Source organism: Zonotrichia albicollis, chromosome 3, assembly GCF_047830755.1.
Source record: "Zonotrichia albicollis isolate bZonAlb1 chromosome 3, bZonAlb1.hap1, whole genome shotgun sequence".
Taxonomy (NCBI): domain Eukaryota; kingdom Metazoa; phylum Chordata; class Aves; order Passeriformes; family Passerellidae; genus Zonotrichia; species Zonotrichia albicollis.
Window position 1 is genome coordinate 102,767,834 of NC_133821.1, and position 20,783 is coordinate 102,788,616.

At 38.1% G+C, this 20,783-nt stretch overlaps 1 protein-coding gene across 3 annotated transcripts in view; it reads left to right on the forward strand.

Moving 5' to 3' along the window:
• The window catches only part of UBE3D (ubiquitin protein ligase E3D), a 76,730-nt gene that overhangs the window by 54,343 nt on the left and 1,604 nt on the right, over positions 1-20,783 (forward strand). Inside the window, exon 10 of one of the 3 annotated variants that reach the window (XM_074538318.1) lies at positions 17,908-18,117. The exons of the other annotated variants lie outside the window; for them this stretch is intronic. Within the exon in view, the coding sequence (XP_074394419.1) occupies positions 17,908-18,117 (210 nt within the window). The remainder of the gene's footprint in view (positions 1-17,907; positions 18,118-20,783) is intronic. 3 annotated transcript variants of the gene reach the window in all.

The following is a 20,783-nucleotide window of genomic DNA, read 5'->3' on the forward strand; positions in this document are numbered from 1 at the left end:
AGCATTAACACAACTTACTGAAATAAGGAGACTGTTTAGCATCCAATAGAAAGCTGTCATGCCTTGAGGTGAAATGTGGCAACCATTTAGCAATATGTAGAAAAACTTGCAGAAATCTGAAGATGCCGTAGCAGAGTGAGATCACAGGGAGTGTTGGGTGGGCAGAATGTGATTGCTGTTTGGACTTTTGCCAGGCATTTTGGGTAAAGTTTCTTCATCTGTCTCCCAGAAGCCTGACAAGTAAAATAGGAAGTGATTCTGCCTTATGGAAGGAAAGAAAGAAAAAAATATTATTCCTAAAGAAAAAACCTGTATTCCTATATAGCTAATGTAAACTATAAAAGCATGGTGTGTAGAGAAAGAGACTATTTTAAAACACCAGTTCCTAGTCTCCATTATTTTTGTGAGCTATGGCACTGTAGATAAATGAAACCAGATCAGGAAGCTATATTTCTTCTGTTGCTTTTAGTGAGCTTGAGTTTTATATGGAAAATAGAAGAAAAAAAAGTATTAAGCACCTTGCATGGAAAAGAATCTTGCCTGAAAATTTGTACAAGGGAAGATGTTATTTTAATTGTACTGACTGTTTTGGCTACTCAGTCCACTTCTAAGTTCTTCCAGAATGCATGGCATTTCTAAATATTATCCTGAAAATGACTGGACGTTTTACTGTTCAGATGTTCTCACTTCCTGTGACTGGTACTGCTGACCATTGTTCTGCTTCTTATCAATAAGTGCATAATTCAGCTTTACATAAAAGATTTTCTTGCTGTTGATGCTCCAGTCTTTGTCATATTTGCTATTTTCATATGTCCCACCAAATTAAAAAAAGGCTATTATTGTGTAATGGGGGGTGACTAGCTAACAGATTTCTTTCTTTACTCACCAGAGAGCTTGCTGCTGACTTTATATTTCATGTTTTCATACAAAGTCTATTTCATTCATCATTTGCTAGATTTACAGAAGTTAAATTCTCTCGTTTCCCAATTTGTTAACCATTTTGAGTTTTATGCACTGATGAGTTTCCATGTTACTTTCTCATTTTTATTAGATACAAATTTGCTTTGTTTCCATGCCATTTATGAGCAGACAGCTCTTTAATTCTTGCACTTTTTCCCTGTTTAGACACTAACTTTTAATGCTTACCGTTACTTAATTGTATTTTCTTTTTTTCAGGTGTGGGAGGGGGGAACAACAGGGCTTTGTATCCTTCTTTGTAGCAAAGTAGAATCAATTGTGCTTCTTTAACTTTAAAAAAAAAAGGTCTGCTGAACACACAGAAGCCTTCCTATCATATTTCAGTTTGCCTTCTCTGCTTGCACAGAAAGGAAATGCATTTTCAGCTGTATTTTTGTGGAGCAGTAGCTAATGACTAGTCAAATTAATCAGAAGTGTATATTCTGCATAATTGTCCTGAGGATATATTCCTTTACATGACTACTTTTCCTATTTTAAGGTAGGATGTATAATGTGACTAAATAATGTCTGTGAAACTTACTGTATTCTCTTCTGTATGCTTTTATGTGTCAGAGCTATATTGCTCGGTGCTAAGATTGATTTAGGCCACTCCTGTGTGAGGAGTTTGGGGAGAGACCATTCTCCCATTTGCCTGGTAATTACATTATCTTCTGAGGACTCTACTCAACACAGTTGTATCTACAACACTAGATTTAGATGAAGCAGAGCTCTGATTCCACCTGGAAATGATTGTGCTCCTGTAACTTAGTTAAAATGAGCTGTCAGAAGTGAGACAGTGTTTATGTATTTTTTAGGTGTAGCTCAGAAGCTGGAGAAAACCCTGGTGACACTTCATAGCTAATCATTTTATGTAAGCCTTTCCTGCAAAGGCAGGGCATGCATTCCTAATACAAAACAACGAAGAAGTCAAGAGGGACTCTTTTACAACAATACTGGTACTGGTTAAAGTATTAATACTTGTTAAAGTGCAGTGTCACTGTTGGATTGTATTCCTTTCCCAGCCTACATTCTGATAATTTACAAAGCAACTGAATGCCTGATTAAATATGGCATATTTAATATGATTAAATATTCAATATGATTCCAATATGATTCTCAAAACAACCCCATACTATTTTTTTACAAGGTAATCATCTTGAAGAAGATGCAAGTCACAGAAAAAGAATTTCATGTAAAGAAATTATCTTAATCTCACGTGCTACTCTCTTTATGCAGAAGTGACTCGTCAGTCCAGTTTTCACCATTCCAATAAAAACTGGCAGGACTTTGGATTACCTAGAGTTCTCATTCAAATGAACAAATACTGAGTGGATTTAAAGTTAGGCAATCATTTGGGGTTTCCAATTGAAAACTTAGGAGCTTTTTCCTCATCTTGTAAGCTTAAAAATTCTAGTGGTGGTCTTCTAGTGGTGGCAGCTTTGCTTTAATTAGTTTGTGTGGTATTACAGAAATTCACCTGAAGCATTTGTGGTGATAGCTCAACATTGTAGGCAAGGACCTGAACCTTTTGAAGTTAATATCAAAACTCTCTTTGGCTTCAGTGGGGCAGAACTGGCCTGCAAATGAATAAACCAGCCAGCTGGATATATTGTAGGGAAATAATTATTGCAGACTCTGAAAGTTCCTCATTAACACTATTGCATGTGAACTTTGCAAGCAAATGCTTGAAGCTAATCTCCAATAGCTGTTTGTTAGACAAGTGAATTAATAGCTGTGGCTGCTGGTTCATGCAGAGGGTTCTCTGTTGGATTTTTTTGTCCTTTACTTGAAGACTTCAATCAGTATAAATGATTTAAAGGCCTCACTCCACTAGATGGGGAAAAGATGCTTGTAATGTAGTACTTGCTTACATTCTGCAGTTATTGATATGATATAATATTTTTACACTTGGGTAAGTATAGATTTTGAATAAAAGAATTTAATTAACACTGAATAAATGTTCCTCATAAGGGAAAAATTCTCTATTTCTATTTCATTAATGCTTCATGCTTCTAGCAGTTAACTAATTTAATTTTACTCCTGGTGTTCAAGGTCTGTGCTTTTCTTTCCTTCTGTTTTTCAGTCTTTTTGTTTTTTAAACTGGCTTTATTTGTGTTTTATAGTTGGGAAAAAGAAGATCAGCCAGAAATGGAAGATAGGGAAAAGTGCAAAACATTTTTTCCTATAGTTGGACTTCGTGTAATGCACAGTGGACATGTATCTGTGACTGTGCATAAAAAATCTGTAATGTGAAAAAAATTAAGTTTTTGGAAAGATCCCTGAGATTTAAAGATTACAAGCCTCTATTTTAAAAAGCAAGCTAAGGGACAGTTAATTCTTTTAAATCAGTAAAGGTAGGGAGGATCAGTCACATTATAAAAGTAACCCTTGCACATGGAAGCAACAATACTCATTTAATTTGGCTTAGTAAGGCAATTTAAGGTTTTGGGAATCAAAATCCCTTTTGAGAGTTGTTTTTATCTGTATATGCAGTGCAATAGAATTTTGTATCAGATGCCTAAATTCAGGAAACAAAGTGAATGAAATGAGGTGGCAGATGTTCAAAGTGAATAAAAAATATCTGTTCATGTTGTGTGTCAACCAGCAAGGGGTTTAGTGAGAAGTCTAGGAGAATGATTGTTTTAGAAGTTTGAGGCAAACAATTTTTCATTTTTATTTTTTCCACTCAGTACAGGTTTATTAAAGGTTTTCATGCTGAAATGTTAAGTGCCTGGTGTTGATCTTTGGTAGTTCTTAGTGTTTATCTTATAAAGCTGCTAAAATTTTTAAGAACTTCAGGTTATTTCTTTCAAACCTTAAGGTCATGCTGTGATCCTCAGCTTTGGAACATTTCTAACGTGTTCTTGATAATCATCTTTTTACATTTCTACTAATTGATACTATTTTTCATTCACTGAACTTGGGGAAATGCTAAATTTTTCTTTTATAATGCAGGCAATTGCGGTTCAACAGGATATTTTTTAGTGGCCTTGCCCTAAGGAAGATATTTTAAACAGTATTTTAGAAGTCTTAGAGCAGACCAATGTGCTGTAATAATTATACTTCAGTAATCCAAAGTGATGCCTCCAGGGAGATATCTCTCCAGTGTGTACTTTGTTCATATATATTTATCCTTGATGGTAAAATTGGATTAAAAAAATAAGAAAAAGAATTGGAAGAAAGAATCTGAAAAATTGATTCTTCTTGAAGGTCATTAATGTTTTCTAAAAAGAAGTTAAAAATGAACATGAAAATGTCATTGTTAAAGAAATTGTTCTAGCTTTGTTTTGCATAATAAGATTTTTATCAGTACAAGAAAAGGTCTCATAAAAATAAAAGCTAATTGTTATTTTCCTCTGAAACTGGAAAGTATTCAGTGGCTGGGAAACAAAGAAAAAAGAGTGGGGGAGAAAAAGAAGCTTGAAGAGAATAATATGTACTATATGGAGCCATAAGCTGACGGACAGATTCATACTATATTGTAGTATAAAGAGGTTGCAAAGGAGAAGGGGAGAAGAGAAGGCAACCAAAACTGCAAGATAAGGTTTAATTCAGAAGCATTTTCTGTCCATATTTGACTAAAGTATCTTTCAAATGAATGAAGGAGATTGATTTCTGAAAAGAAGCTTAGGCAGCAAAATTAAGAGGGAATGTGAAATTTGCACTGTCCAAACCACCCAAAAAGAGCAGAGTAGAAAAAATTCAGTTTGTAAGTTTTACAAAACATTTGAACCATTTGTGTTCAAGGATGCCTTAGAATTACTAAACTTTGTTAGTTAGCTGCTTCACTTAAAAAATGCATGCAACAGAAATACATTTAGAGTCACAGAGTCATTGAGGTTGGACATGACCACTTGATATCCCCCTGCTAAAGCACAGACAACTAGAGCAGGTTACCCAGGAGCACACCCAGTTGGGATTTAAATACCTTCAAGGATGGAGATTCCACAGCCTCCCTGGGCCGCCTGTGCCAGTGTTGTACCCTCTTGCAGTCAAAGAGTTCAGAAGGAATTTCATGCTCTTTTATTTGTGCCTATTGCCTCTTGTCCTGTCAGTAGGCACTACTGGGAAGAGTCTGGCTCTCTCATCTTCACTCCCTCCCATCAGGTATTTTTACACATTGATATGATCCCCCTGGACCTTCTCTTGTCCAGGCTGAACAGTCCCAGCTCTCAGCCTCTCCTCATCAGAAAGTCACTCCAATATCTTAGTCATCCTCATGGTCTCTTCTTAGCCTGTTCTTAGCCTTTTCCTCACTTCATTAAGTCCATATCTTTCTTGTACTGGGGAGCCTAGACCTGGACTCACCAGTCCAGATGTGACCTTGCCAGTGCTGCTTTGGGTGAAGGATGAGTTCCCTCAGCTTGCTAGCAGCACTTTTCCTGATGCAAAGTGTGTCCACTATGTTCTGTTACCTGGTCCTCCTTCATGAAGGGCGAGTCTTCCTTGCTGGTCTCAGGGGCCTGGGATTCTTGCAGGCTGATGATCAGCAAAGATTGAGGCAAAAAGGACATTGAGTACCTCAGCCTTTTAGTGTCTTTTGTCAGCAGAGCCTCAGGCACCGTGCAGGCCAGTGCTGTGCTACTTAGTGCTTGTGTGTCTCTGAGATCCTGCAAGGAGCTGCCTCCTGCCTCACTCGCTTCTCACCCTCTGCTGACGTGCTTTGCTGTCCATGGTGGCGGCTATTGTTGCAGTCAGCTGTTTAACTGGGGACCCAAAGAAGCCATTCAATTTCTGAGGTGTAGGGTTGATTGCACCTGTTAGATGTTGCTCTGGGTCTCTGCAGTGACGGATAGGTCAGGAATGAATATTGGTTCAATGGTAGTCTCTAAATAATTGCATTATCCCAGCCCAGTGAGACAAGCAGTCCCTACGTATCCCATACATGTGTGCAGTTAATGGCTTTGTCTCACACCAGTGTTTTAACAGATATTTCATTTTTGAAATGGGTTTTATTTCAGCCAGTTATCCAGGGTGCTGTCAAAGAAGCCCATGTGTGAGCTGTGCTTTGCAGTGATAAATGAGTAGAACTTGTATCATAATCTGTTTTTTTTTTTTTTTGCTTGGATCCCTTTTCAGAATGTGATGGGTGGCCTACTTTTATGGGGATGAAATATTATTTTCCTGTTCTTTTGTGACATAATGGGTCTTGTAAACAGTTGCATAGTGTTTTGGAGTAGGTGGCATTATTAGGATGGTTATTAGTTATTTTGGGGATGCTGATACATCAACTCTGTATTTGTCTCTTGAATCTTCCTCATCTTTTGCTAATTATAGTTGGTCTTGAGGGGAATCAGCTTCCTAAATTAAATAGACCAGAGTAACACACAGTGTTTCTGGAGTGTGTTCAGGTGAGAACTGGTTTATGTCACCTAATTCCATGTTCACAACCCCCAGATTATTTCACAGTTCTCTGGTGGGCATATGCTAATGTTGCTACCTACACTCCTATTTGGGAGCAAACTTCCAAATCCCTTTGCCCTGAAAGGAAGTTCCTTTCTCTTCTGTTTCCAGGCTTATTGAGCAAACTTGTTCTTTTCTTTCTGCTTTAAGAATTTTTTGGTGTCTTTTTCCTGCTGATTGATGTATTTCCTCTGTTCTATCAATTGCATTTCTTTTAAAATCAAATATAAGCTCTTCAGCAGATTCTGTGATTACTCATGCGTCAGTTATCTGGAACTGAGAAGATCTTGTGCAGATTTTTTTCTGGTTGACTATTTTGCTTACCTAAGAAAGACTCCCTCCCATCTTTTTTTTCTTTTGTCTTCTCTTCTCCCCACCTTGCTGGCTCCTGAAAATTGGAAACATGAGAGGCCTTGTCTGAGCATTAGATTAAGAGCCAGGAAATCCTTACTCTTTCCATGACTCATTGTGTGTGTCCTTGGGCAATCTGTTACTATTACAGCTAAAAGCTGTGCATAGCACTTGGCTGAAAAATTAAAAGCATGATCCAAGGAGATTATTTCGAATTTCAGTCAAAGTGTGGCAAATTTCAATCAAAAGTGACAAAAAAGGGAGGCTGCAGAAAGTGAGTATGGGGGGAAACAGTTTGTTTATGAGCTCCATAAAATGGTTATGAGGGGAGATAAGTAATGCTCACAGGAATTTCTATCTTGTTATTCCTTTGATTCTGTCACAGTGCAAGCATATGCTGTGGTAGTAGATGCATACACATTCCTCAGTTTCAGAGCTGATATGTTTTTATTAGAAATGAAATAGGTAAATAAGAGTGATGGAAGAGGAGAGGGTGCACTGTTCAATAGATGCACCTGCATTCTACTTTTTAAATCCAGTTCTCTGAAGGTTTTCTTGGGAGATTGGTTTTGTGGTTGTGTTTAAATGTGTGTAAATGCTGAGGTTTTCCTGAGTGTTTGCTTAATTTTTGTCACATTTCACATCTTTAAGGATGTGAACTCCTCCTCACAATTCAGAAGTAACAGAGATCTGTGGGGAGTGCAAAGGTCTGGGGCTTCTAGGCCAAGATCACCTGGAGGTCAGAGAAGAGATATGGAATCATTTACCTGTATTTTCCATGATAAATCAGACATAAAAATAACTTCAGGAAGTAACAGAATATGATATGATGGGATGATATGATATGATGGTATGGAAAGCTGCCTTCTGTATCCTGCTTCCTTATGTGACTTCTCTGTATAAAGCTGAATATGGTGAAAAGCTGCCTATGGAACCTGCTGCTTCCAGAGTGTATTTGCAGATGTTTTAATACCATGTCCATTCAGTGTTCATTCTCATGACATTGCCTGTACCTTTATTTTGACTATTTTAATGATCTGTACATCAGCTCCCATTGCTGTGGTATTGAGGGTGGTAATTTTCTATTCAGCAGCAACCTATCTAATCTAAGCCTTTCCATTGCCCCCAGCCTCTTGTACATGTAACCTTGTCTCTTCCTTCTGCCTCTTTGGCATTATCCAGTGACTATGCAGATGTGCCAACACAGTGGGGAGGAAGTTTGCAAGAGCATTTGGTTATTGCTTAACCTTCCACCAAACAAATGCATATGAAATACATTAGTGAAGGCTGCTGGCATCCATGTATAATCTTTGATATTGGTGAAAGTGAATGCTTTATATATTTTTTTTTCCTTCATCTTCTTGGTTTGTGCTTTTATTGCAGCCATAGCCTCTTCCAAAAAAGGCTGTGCTTGGGATAAGTGTTTGGCTTTGAATAATTAAATGCCTATATGAGGGGTTTATTCCTGTTTTTGAATAGTCATGGTTAATTGAGAAGAACAGTATCAGGGCTCTGAGATTCAGAACTTCCAGTGATGCTGCAGTATGCAACAGGCCATTATTGCAAAAGGTCAGTCCTGTTCCTGCAGTGGAAGTTGCTGTGCCAGTGAGTGGGGTCAGTCTGACCTCTGCCTTAGAGTGTTAACTTGCATTTCCCACTCTTGCTGCTCTTCTGATATGCTGGGATAGGAATCTGATGAAGAGACTGTTTCAGAAAGGGTTTTGGTCTGGATTCTGTGCTATCACATGCTTATCCTAGCTTCTGTGAGCAGTTTTTACTTCACAAACTCACAGTAATTGGTCTGGTTTGTATCTGGGACCTCATGGAATTCTTGTATTTCATCAAATTTAGTCCTGTTATTGCAGATAACATTATGGATCATCAATGGGTCAACCTCTGTCTTAAGATCCCCCTGGTTCCTTGTACAGCCCTTCATTTAGGAAAGCAAATTAACTTTCAATTGCCATTAATTGATGCATTCATCAAAATTTTCCAAATCTGTCCTGATAGAGAGTAAGTATTTAAAATTGTGTGGTGCCTAGCAGAGGCAGGAATTCAAAAGCTATTTATAAGTCTAGATTTGACTCCTGTAAGCACTTCACCACATGAATAATTGCCTCCCTTGGACAATAGAGTTGTTCCAATGTGTGTACAGAATCAAAGATCCACTTTGATTCAAAGTTCAACTTTGGAATAACCATGTTATTGTTGGGGAAATCATTAGAATCAAAAGGACGAGGAAGTTTGTCTCTGGTCAAAGTTGTTTTTTCAGTATTGTTTTCAAAGAGAATTCTCTGTCATAACTTGTTTTAAAATCTTTCTTACTCTCTTGCTAATTTAATAAACTTCTCTCTCATGGGTGACTACTGACAAGAAATACTTAGAAAGGATGCAATTTAAATGTACTGAAGTCAAGGTTAATTGCATTAAACCTTCTTAAAATGCAAGAATCATATAATACCAGGAAAATAAACATCTAGCATGCAGAAATTACATTATTACATTCCTTCTCTCAGTTGTTCTACAGGCACGCTTTTTCATAATGAAAGACATAAGGGACTTGAAGATCGTTTAGACAACCATTTTAATTTCTTACAATGTTCTCATTCAAACTTTGGACTTTTGATTTTCAATCATGCTGAGAGTTCCCAGAGCTGAGGGCTCATGCTGCCCATGGAGAGCCTTCCTGGTATCTCCATAGTCAAATTTTATTTATTTTATACACCATGTCCTACTCTCACAAGAATGTGGCAATAAACATAGTAGTAACAAACCTCATACATCTTTCAACACCTACTTCCCCACAGATCTTTGCTTTTAAAAGTCTTCACTTTATTTACTTTTACTTTAGTATGAGTTAATAAATAAATTAGTAAACCTTGATGAAAAGAGGTTTAACTTACAGAATTGATGCTTGAACACAGTCTGCTTTCAAAAAATCAAACTACTTGAAAGCTTTTATCTTCAATTACCTTATTGCTACAGGAAAAATATTCTGAAAATGGTAAATACTGTATTTTCTTATGAAGCTACAAGGTCAGTAATGGTTCTTTTTACCAAGAAAACATGTTTTCATGAATTTGAGCCTTAAAATGGGTGGTTTCAGCTTTTCTTCTGGTTGCAGCTGGCAAAGGAATGTGCTCAATCCCTAGAAATAAAAATCAGTTTGACCTAGTAACGGCTATAGGGATCTTAGAGACCAGAAATGCACACTGTAAAAATACCTGATATAATTTAGGAGCTCAAATCTCACTGAGAGTGGCCTTAAAATCCTACATCCTTTAGAGGCTTTGAAAAAGTTTTATTACCCAGCCAGTATTATGCAGTGTTTACTGAATGCTTGGCCATTTAATAGGCATCATGAGATTTTACAGGAACGGGGTGACCTGGGACCAAAGTACAGCCCTGCTCAGACTCTGTTCCCCTGGGAATGAATCATAATAGGAGAAGATGTTTTCCTAAATATACCTTCATTATTGTGGTTTTGTTTTCTTCTGTGTGTCTCTCTATTTCACAGGATACAAATGAATGCCTTATATAATTTTTTTCCTTCATCTTCTTGGTTTGTACTTTTATTGCAGCCATATCATCTTCCAAACACCTGTTCCTGTTTTAACTCAGTCTTAATCTCTTGCCAAAAGCTGAACTCTGGTAGGAACGCAGTAGTCCCAATAAGGTGTTAAAAATAAAATAGTAGTTGATACTTAAATACCCATTTATATACACAAACAAATTAATCCTCATACCTCATGCAGGGAGATATTTATTCTCACTCCAGTTTTAATTGCCAGGAAGCAAAGAGAGAATTTAAGCAGCTAATTTTCCCGAACTTGCTTTTTTTCCCATGAAGTTTTCAAAAGATAATCTAATTAAGAGATCTGTTCAACCTATCTAGTTTCAAAGTGTTACATAACCATGCCACATTCTCCTTTAATCTCCTCTACTGTTTTCTTTAGAGTTATGGTTCAGATTGCATGTAAAAATAAAGATTATGTGTAAATGTGAGCATATAACCAATCTCTCAATGAAAGATATAATTTATTTCTATTCTCTAATGCACCCATTTTATGTCATGTTCCCTCTGCCCCACTTCTTACTGACTTTCAAATCATATGTCAGGTAACATTTGGGTTTGGTATGTTGAGAAATGGGTGTGCACACAAGAGATGGCCATGTCTGACACTGTGGCAACATGGAGTATGTGACAAGATATCCCAGAAGTTTCAGCATGGCATCACAGTGTGCTCTGCTCCTGTAGCATTTGCTGAGGGAGACTCTTAGAAACCCAGTTTACATCTATGTACTGGTTTCTATGACATAACTAACTATAAACATTGCAGGATATAAAGAGGGTAGACTATTTCTTGGCTTTCAGGGTTTGGTAGATTTTTTTTTTAGATAAGAAATGTAACAGTTTAGAGACAAAAGCAAAATTAAACTGCAATTATACCCTCCAGGCCATCAGCAAGTAGAGTATTAACCAAAGTAGTTGGCTTGTTTCCTTGTGGCCTCTTTGTTTGTAAAGCACCTTACCACAGTAGTATTTAATAAATCTTTTCCTAACAATCTGTTTGAAGGCAGAGCATGAGACCTCTGTTGCTGCTCTATAATTTTCTGTGTCAGTTTTACCTGTCTATTGGGTTTTCTAAGGCATTTCAGTGTAAGAGATGAGAAGGTTGTCTTATGATTTGCCTCAAACAGACTCTGAACAAGGACCTAAATTTGGACAAAAAGAGAAAGACCGAGTTTCATTAAATTAAAGTTCAAAGATGCATTGACCTACAACATTAATATCTAATATCTCTGGCATCTTGCCATCATTAGAATCCAGGAGATAACTGTATTGCTTTTACACTGGGAGTTAAGGAGAGTGGGAGGGTAGCCCAAATAATTTCTTTGGTTGATGCCTGCATGATAGCCTTGTTAATGCCCCCCAATTGTATCTCTTTTATTTAGTGCAAATGCTTGCCTACAGTTCGTAGCAAGATATACTGCTTTCTCCTCCTTTCTTCTTAGGTTTCCTGTTCAATTCCTCTTTATCTTTCCACCATGCTTCTTCTAGACCTGAAATAAGCTTAGCCTGCTGTTTTACTCCAATAAAGGGCAAGGAAGTTGAGGGGAGAAAAAAGACAAGAAACATAAGCAAGGAAAGGCATCTCCAGCCAGGCCCTGAAGGGGATTCTGACTTCTAGATTTTACCTGCTGCTGCAGCTGGGAAACAAATAACTATTTTTGTAGTAATCTTTTCCTGGAGAAACTGTGAGCAAGACTTTATCTTCTACTGCAGTATATCTGACATTGTGCAGGCTGGAGGTAAATCCTGATGAAAGGTGTGTTGTGTGTGTTTAAAGGAGAAAGGATTGATTAGGACTAGTGGTTAAAAATAGGAGAAAGACAATTTGAGTTACTGTGAGGAATGATTCAATAAGAGAGAGTAATAGAGAAAGTGTTAGTTTATGGTGAGGGGATCATTTGAGCTGGAAAATGAAGCTGGTAATAGAAGAATATATTATTCATTTTTCTGGTTTGTATGATGCAGCCCTTGAAAGTCACCTTTCTGTTTTAGAGTGTGCTACAGTATTTCATGTCTAAAAGGAGAGGAAAAGACACATTTTCCAGCTTTGAATCCAGCTGTGTTACAGTGTAATAAAGACCTGAAACCAATTCTTCTCTTTCACATATGTTAGCACTTCCCTCTCTTTAAGACGTAGTAGCATTGAAATAGAGTACAAGGGTATTTTGGTGAGATAGGATGCTTCATAAATTTTGTTGCAGAGAATACCACCTAAGAGCATCTAATTGAGAGCAACAGCCATGGAAATGACCAGAACATCCCACATCTGGGTAAGCCAGCATCTGATCAAAGATGTAAGTGCATTGTGTGCTGTGAAACACACCTGAGATGCACCATACTTTATCAGCTTAATTTTGAGACAGGAGATTCACTGTTTAAGAGAGGTTATGTGGCCACTTAGCTCACCCTATTTATTCTCTCTGGATTAGGTACAATTCACTTGCTTCATGGTCAACAAAATAAATCCATATATTTCTCTTTTTAGCGCTTTGTTTTATAAGACAGCAGACTGTTCATAGTGCCTTGTTCAGGGTTTTTTCATCCTCATCTTCAATGCAGAAATACTATAAAAAATGCAGCTGCTGAATGCCACAGCAGCACCAGTGCGTCAGTCCTTTCCCTTTCTGGACAAGATACAGCAGGATATTATTGATTCTGATCAGCTGAAGCAGATTCCCAAGAGTACAGAGAAATCTAGTGGCATGAGAGCTGCAGAAGCAGAGCCAAGGCTCAGAGTGATGTGGCTTTCAGGGAATCGTGCAGGAGCCAGTCCTGCTGTGACAGCAGCCTGTGGGTGTGGAACGGCCCTGGAGAGCAGGGCTGGCAGACCCACCCTCCTCCAATTCGGCCTCATGACACACCTTTCAGCAAGGCTGAGAAGTTTTTAGAAACTGCATCATATGTTTAAATTTGGGCTGTCAGGCATTAATTTCTTCACGTCTCTAGCTTTAGGATGCAGCTAGCATGCAGTTAATTGACACAGCAGCTTGCAGTGCCTTGTTTGTTTTAGGTTAACCTGTGTTTCACATCTGCCACGAATATATGTGCTCAAACAACCACTTGATGCAGAAACATGTGCTGCTCTGACTGCATGATTAGTTTTAAGTTTGGAGTGTGGTGACTACTACAGTAAAAACCAAACTTCATCTCGTGTTGACTAAGAAAATCTCAAATTCCATGAGGTTTTTTAGCTCAGTTTGCTTTGTATCAGTAATTGCAATGTAATATTAGTACCCAATTACACACTCTGTTATGGTTTACATTCAAGAAAGTGTGTGTAAGACTAGCAAAGGTAAATAATACTGCTATTTCTGTGCCTGTCTTAATGATGGGTACCTCAAGAAATAACATCTGCCATGGAAATAAAAATAGTACAGGCTAATGAGGAAGAGTTGGCAGGAAACAAAATAAAGCCATGAAATTTTGTGGCTCCTAGATGTAAAGAAACAAAAAGATTAATAGCCATCTCATCCTGAAATAAAACAAACTCAAAAAAACTCCCTTTTTTCACACGAAGAACTACTTGATCTAAAATGTTAAAGAATTGCTTCTCTTCATATCAGCTAAAAACATGCAGAGATTTATTTTCTACTGTTTTTGCAACTGCCAGTGGTTTTCTCTCTAAAGCTTTGGCAAGTTTCATCATGCAACTGTTAACAATAGCAAAGTGATAGCTTGCAGTAGACATGCACAGCCTGATACTCTTAAGAGGAATCTCTTGCTTTTTCTAATTTATCCCTGTCACATTTCAAATCTAGCTTCATTATTATGAGAAATGAATACTTTAGGAAGGATTAGGTTGAAAGAATGCATGCTGATTTATAGATGGGTTTATTTCTTAAATCCTGGAGGTACATTATCAGATTGAGAAATCATATTTAAAGAAGGAAACCCTTGCTTTTGTTGAAATTAATTCCGCTAGAAATTGAATGAAAGTAATCTAATTCTCTTTCTGCTTGGTTGTTTTGGGTGTATTTCACATTTTCTCCAGCTTGGACAGAAGTGATTTATCTGAGTGGTGTTCTAATCAGTTTCTTCCTGCATTGAAGACTGGAAAGCCCAGAGGTGTACAGTGCCTTTCACATTGTACAGTGGAGGACTTGCCTTCCCCCAGCCTTCTGGAGGTTCTGGGGAATTTCACTCTTCAGATGATAGGTCTGCTGAAGCCAGGCTCTTCCCAGCTTTCATTGCCACCTCTGTTCCTCTGCTTCTGTGGTATCATTGCACTGACCAAAATTATGTTTCTTGTAAGACCTTAAAGCTGTTTGAAGCACATACTCATTGAGATGTGAAATTCCCTGCAGATGTCTGCTAAAGAATGACCTCGACATCCTGTGGAGTGAGTGAGGTAAAGAGTCCTTCACAGAATGCCCCCTCCTCCCTACCCACACCTGAGCCCTGTAGGGGTTAGTGGGTCAGACTGCAAAGCCACCATTCCACATCCCTTTGTTCTTCAACCCAGTTTGCAGGGTTTTAGTTTGCTGGGATAGCATGGTTCCACAATCTGTGCTTCCTTATTGCCTTCATGACATGGTCCTGCAGCACAGTGCTGCTGTGTTTGTCTGACAGAGTATGCCAGATGTACTTTAGTTTCTTTGAAACTTGAGCAGGATAGTGATAGTCTTGAACACTTTTTAGATTGACCCTACACATTAGTTTTGTTATTTCATTAAATATTTTAAGCTTGGCTTGTACAACTGTATCTGTTCTGTCAATCTGTAGTATTGTTTTAGTGACCTTTTCAAGGGACTTGTATTCTTCTAGAGACTTTTTTTTCAAAAATTTTTGTTTCTATAGTAAAATACTTAAGACATACCAACCTAGTGATATGAAGTTATGGTGCTTTGAACACAGGCTGATGTTCCCGTGGTTTTCTTAGACCAAAAATGTAAAGGAAAGGTAATTAGATGAAACAATTTTCATGTTCTGGTGCATACTCAAAACCAGACTTCTCACTGCATGGTATTTAAAGCATGTTGGGAAACTTTCCCTGTGTAAGAGAACATAAAACAATTATTGTTGACGTGCTGTGTGAAGTGGCTGCCATTGATGGGCTGTGAAGGGGATATTAGAGCAGCCAAGCCTGCTTACATGACCTCCATGCCATAGGAGAAACAGGCACTGGGTGACCCAAGGTTCAACTATTATCACAAGAGCCTGGAGTACAGAAGGAAAAGAGCTAACCATCAGTGTAACAGAGACACCTTTGCTGCTGGAGCATAGCCAGTGAGTTTGCAGGCTACCAGGAGGCTCTGTGGAGCAAGTACATAGTGTGCTCTCAAGGTAGGATCATCTCAATGATTGATGGGTTCCATCTTCTTGGAGGTCTTTTCCAACCATAATGATTCTGTCTCTGGCTCTTCTTATTCTTCTAGTAGTGAACATGCTGCTTTACTCTCCAATTTCCTCTAAAAATGCCTTTGCTCTCCCCAAAAGCTACCCCAGAGATCTTGGGGTAATATGCAACAGCTTGGTAACATTCAAGGCTGGAAAAGACAGCTGCTTTTTTATGGGTCTCTGAATTCAGTGGGAGCAAGTGTAAATATAGCAGTTAATGTTCTCTCACGTCTCTGCTCATCTAATGCCATCTGCTTTGTGTCCATTCATTCACACTGGTGCCAAATGTATTTCTGGAACAGGGTGTGCATCTGCAGGCTTGATCCCAGATTGTTAGGTGAGAACAAATATATAAACTGTATGGTGTGGGTAGGCAGGTGAACTCTTAAGATTTAATGTGGCTATTTATAACCAGCTATTGCCAGTAGTTGCTAATCCACAGGGTAATGGTAACAGTTGTAAGTTGTCACTGCTTCTGGTGGTGGTGCAGGAATGGAAGCAGCACTGTTTCCCCTCTGGGAGAGACCTTATCCCTTTGTCTGCTCTGTCCCTTTTCAGCACCTGTGGCCACACCAGACTTCTCACAGAGTTTATCAGAAATCAAATATTTATAGACCTGGGACCTAGGCATGGTGCAGGTGCTTTAATCCTCCTACTCGTTGATCTGTCATTATTTTACAGGAGTGAGAAATGTGTCAGGCAGGGTTATGGCCTTCTCTGTCTGTTTATGCACATTGTCCCTGTAGTGGCATTAGTGAATTATTAAATATGGGGATAAGGGATATGTAGGTTCAGTTATACTCACACAAACATGTTTACATCACTTTCTCTGAGTCTTTTTCCAAGGTATAAGTGTACTCTATGTACAGGGCATCTTGACGGCAATATAATTGCAACCACACAAGCAGTTGTACTTGCTGTAGTTATTAAAGCTTAAGCCATAACACTTAGCACTAGCCATAACATTTGTAGCAGTACAAATCTGGATGAATTAGACTGGTCTGAGGCTTTGAGTGTGTGTTATATTTCAAATCCAGCTGTACATGTGGAAAATACCACTATCCTCAGTTTTTCACTCTCATTTCCACCAGAGATTTGTCTCTCCCCTGTGATCTTCCAGCAGAATTTGTGCAAGCCCTCCCTTTCTTGTTTCTAGGATAAACCCTTCCATTTAATACAGACCAGAGGGCAGAGTTTGGTGTAACAGTCTGATTTCACCAGACAGTAGGAGAAAGTCTGAAGTGGTCTTTTGCGGGGATAGAGGAATAGTAACTTGCAGCAGAGAGAGACACCATGAGCCTGTGAGATTAGTATCATCCAGCACTGCTGGATCTAGGAGCAGAGGTCTGCCCACAGCTGTCCTTGTCTTTTTGGGAAGGTTATTCTCTTCCTGTGCACATGGATAGCATGGCATTGCTTGATTACCTGTCAGCCTTGAGTGGAAATAAATACAGCATTTGATGTTGATTGTAGGCTGTAGCCTTGCTGGTGTGTAATCAGCATTTCCTCTGCAGTCGTTTCATCACGCCTGATTTCACACTAGCACATGGGCAGGATTAAAGCATGGGTATCTGTCTATGTACAGACTGTCTCTTGCAGTAGAGATGATTTAAGATAGCCATGTAAGTTGTGTTCTTCTAAAACACGATGTAGCATTAGGAACTGGGCATGGTAGTGTTTAAAAATTGGCCTAATGTTCAAAGAAGAGTAAAATGTCTTTTATACATTTAAACTTGAGGTTTGAGCTGGTGGTGGTTTTTTATTATTTGTTGTGCAGTGGAAAAAAACACAGCAGTCATATTTTAGGAAACATTCAGAGATTTAACTTCTTCTGCTGAAACTGAAGCATACATAACTACTTCCAAACCACTATTTTCCTTTATAATTATGCAGAAGTAAACTGAAGTACAATTCCCTCTCTAAAACTAAGGAGAAATTCTGTATCTTCTACATACGTTTATTTAGCTCTTAGGAGAGATACAGGTATTTAAAATCCTTCATTGTCAGCTTTGAGAGACATACATAGGGATTTTTATGCACCATTCACTTGGACTCCTTAAAAGAGAGCAACATAAGAACAGTTTCAAAACTTGTGTTACAGCATGGGAATGCAAATTTGACGTATTATTTCCTGTTTTGTGGAAGTAAGAATCCGGCTCCTTGGATGGTTCTTGGAGCTGATTCAAAGATTGAACTTCTTTTTCCTTGCTCAGATGATTTGCAGATTGCATTTCTTTAAAATATGTTGTTTAGCTGCTTCTCTCACACTCCTGCTTCTCTTACAGCAGTCATCCACTCTGCCTGCTCACCTAGTGTTAGCACTTGGTAGAAGAGATTTCTTTTCACCAGCTTCAGCTGTCTGGAACCACCTTCTTTTATCTCTAAATTCGTTCTGTCTCCATAGTTTAAAAAATATTTTAAGAAGTTGCAACTGTTTTCTTTCACCTTTTACTCCTTGGTGTTTGGATGTATTTCACTTGACCAGGTTGCTCATGGTAAGTGGAGTTTGAATTAGATAATCTTTATGGGTCTCTTCCGCCCCAAACCATTCTATGATTTTTCTGAGAAAGCCAAGAGAGCACATCTTCTAAAACTGAGCATCAGTACCTGGATTTCTTAAGTTGTCCTGACTCCGAGAGATTTTTAACAAAGCTGATGCTGCTTTATTGTTTACTGAAGGAGTAATCTAAGCACTTTAAGAAGGGGGCAATGTGCTGAGGTAAGGTCAGTAAAAAAACTGATTAGAACTGACTTTTATTCTGAATTTAGTAATAAACCTTTGTAGATGAGATAAGTGTTCAGCACATTGTTTTTCTTTCAAAATCGTCTCACAGCAGAGAAATACTGGATGTGCAGACTGCTGAAAGCATTGCTACTAAAGCTGGAAGAAGCTAGTAGTTGTCTATCTTGTAGAGAATGTATCCTAATAGATGGAAAACTGCGAGAAAACCACATAGTCCCATTTTCCCAACCTATAGTAATTCATTTATTATGTAGAACATATAATTTACTGCTGTTGAGATATCCAACTGCATCTACAGTAACAGTATAATAAAGGAATATTTTATAAGCTTTATATTGAACTTTGGATGGATAAGGTGAAACTTCCTAAGTAGTTTCGTTTCAGTTGATTTTTTTTGGAAGTACTTTGGTGGGTTGCAGTTGGTTTTTAAACAGCTTGATTTGCATTTTTTTTTGCTGGTATGTCAGCTGTAGGAATGATCTAATATGCTCTTTTCATTCACAGTGGTAGTAAATATAAACACAGACAGTAATAATTTATTACTTTCGTTGCTTTTCAGTTTATTGGGCAATAGGAGAGCCTAGCAGTCTAGGGAAGCATTATGTTGCAAATAACTCTCTCAAAGGAGAAGAAAAGTGTATTTCATGCATTATAAAATATAGCAAGCAGTCAAATTAAACAAATATATCCACTCTAATGGCACTTCAAAACTGTGTAGCAAAGGAGTCTGCAATCTCAGGTAGAAAAACATGCTTAAAATTTTGAGTTTTGTGTATGGAGATGGTTATTGCTTTTCTTGATTCTTCTATTTTTTTTCCTTGCAATGCAAGGACAAATCTCTTGCATTGTTAGTGTCACTGTGAGTTTTGTCTTTGATTTGACTGGTGCCAGGGTTTCATCTGTAGCCTGTATAACTTATGACTCTTCCACAGAGCTAAAATTTTACATTTGCTTATAATTATGTCTCTATTCATCTGAGCAACTAAGTCATGAGAAAGGTGACAAGCATATTGATTTTACTTTCAATTTTTGTCTTTGAGGATGGGAATCTTTGGCATAGTGGATAAATTTCCCTGTATGTTGAGTAGTCTCTAACTTTTGCAACACCCCTTGGTTGAGCTGACAGAAATTATTTTGATGTAGCAGCTTACTGCTAGAAAATGCTGATGAAGCTGGAAAAAAACACTTTATGGGCATATGTCAGTGTGGTGAGATTTGCATGGGACAGGCAGGCCAATTTCCAGCCTTGGCCAGCCAGCTGATTGTTGGCATGGTTTGCCTATAGACATTTATGAAAATTTATGTTCTTTAAATCATAGAATGGTTTGGGTTGGAAGGAACCTCAGAGATCATCTCATTCCAATGTCCTGCCACAGGCAGGTTCCCCTCCCACTAGAGCAGGCTGCTCAAAGCCCCATCCAGCCTAGCCTAGAGTACTTCCAGGGATGGGGCATCCGCAATTTCTCTGGGCAACTTGTTCCAATGCCTCATCATCCTTATAATAAAGAATTCCTTCCTTCTGTTTAATATAAGACATGAAAATTTTTGTTTCTGAATTTTAGTTCCTGTTCAGAAGAAGAATGATTTAGAAATGTGGAAGATTTCAGGTATCTCAGTTGTGTTGTCTGTACAAACTCTTCCATGCAGTAACTGCAGTGTTCTACTGGGTTATTGCTGTTAGTCTTAGAGTAGCAAAAGAGTGTTCAGGAAGTGAGTTTGGATGGTATTTTTTTTTCTATTCTTAACCAAGAATTGTTGTCATGTCCCATTTATGCCTTGTAGATGTGTTATTTAGACATGAATCCTTTGTGTGACTGATTCTCTGAGAACCATCTTAGATATGTTAAAAATTGCTTTTTTTTTTTTTACATCCTTTAGAGCAGACATATAACTCTCTTAAACATACTTTGGGCACAGGATCCAAAAGGAGTGTTTGAGCTCTGTTTTATCCTCTGTTCTGAATACTCAGTGATACTTTATGCTTGCATTTAATTCCTTCTGGTTGATCATGCTTCATGACTTCTTTTGTCGCAGCGTCAAGTAAAGTGGTGGTTGAGGGTCATCTCTGAAAATCCAAAGTTGTAATTGATGGTAATTTTAATCTTCACTTAAGTGACTGTTGAAAGCTCTTGCAGAGAACAAAGAGGAAGTGTCTGTCTCAGAAGTTCTTTTTCTGTCTGTTTTTCATCAGACAGGAGGAATAGGTTGTATCTTTTCAGAAGACAGTTGTGTAACCTGGTAGTCATTTTTCTTTCTTTCTTCTTGCATTTTTGCGAAGGCATCTGTACATCTGTTTTTCTGTTTTTTGATCAACAAGAAATATGTGAAGCAATCTCCTTATCAGATAAGGATCTGGATGTGTCATTTCCAGTCAGCTAACTTAACTTTCTGCATTAGTATACTGCATATCCTGAAGAA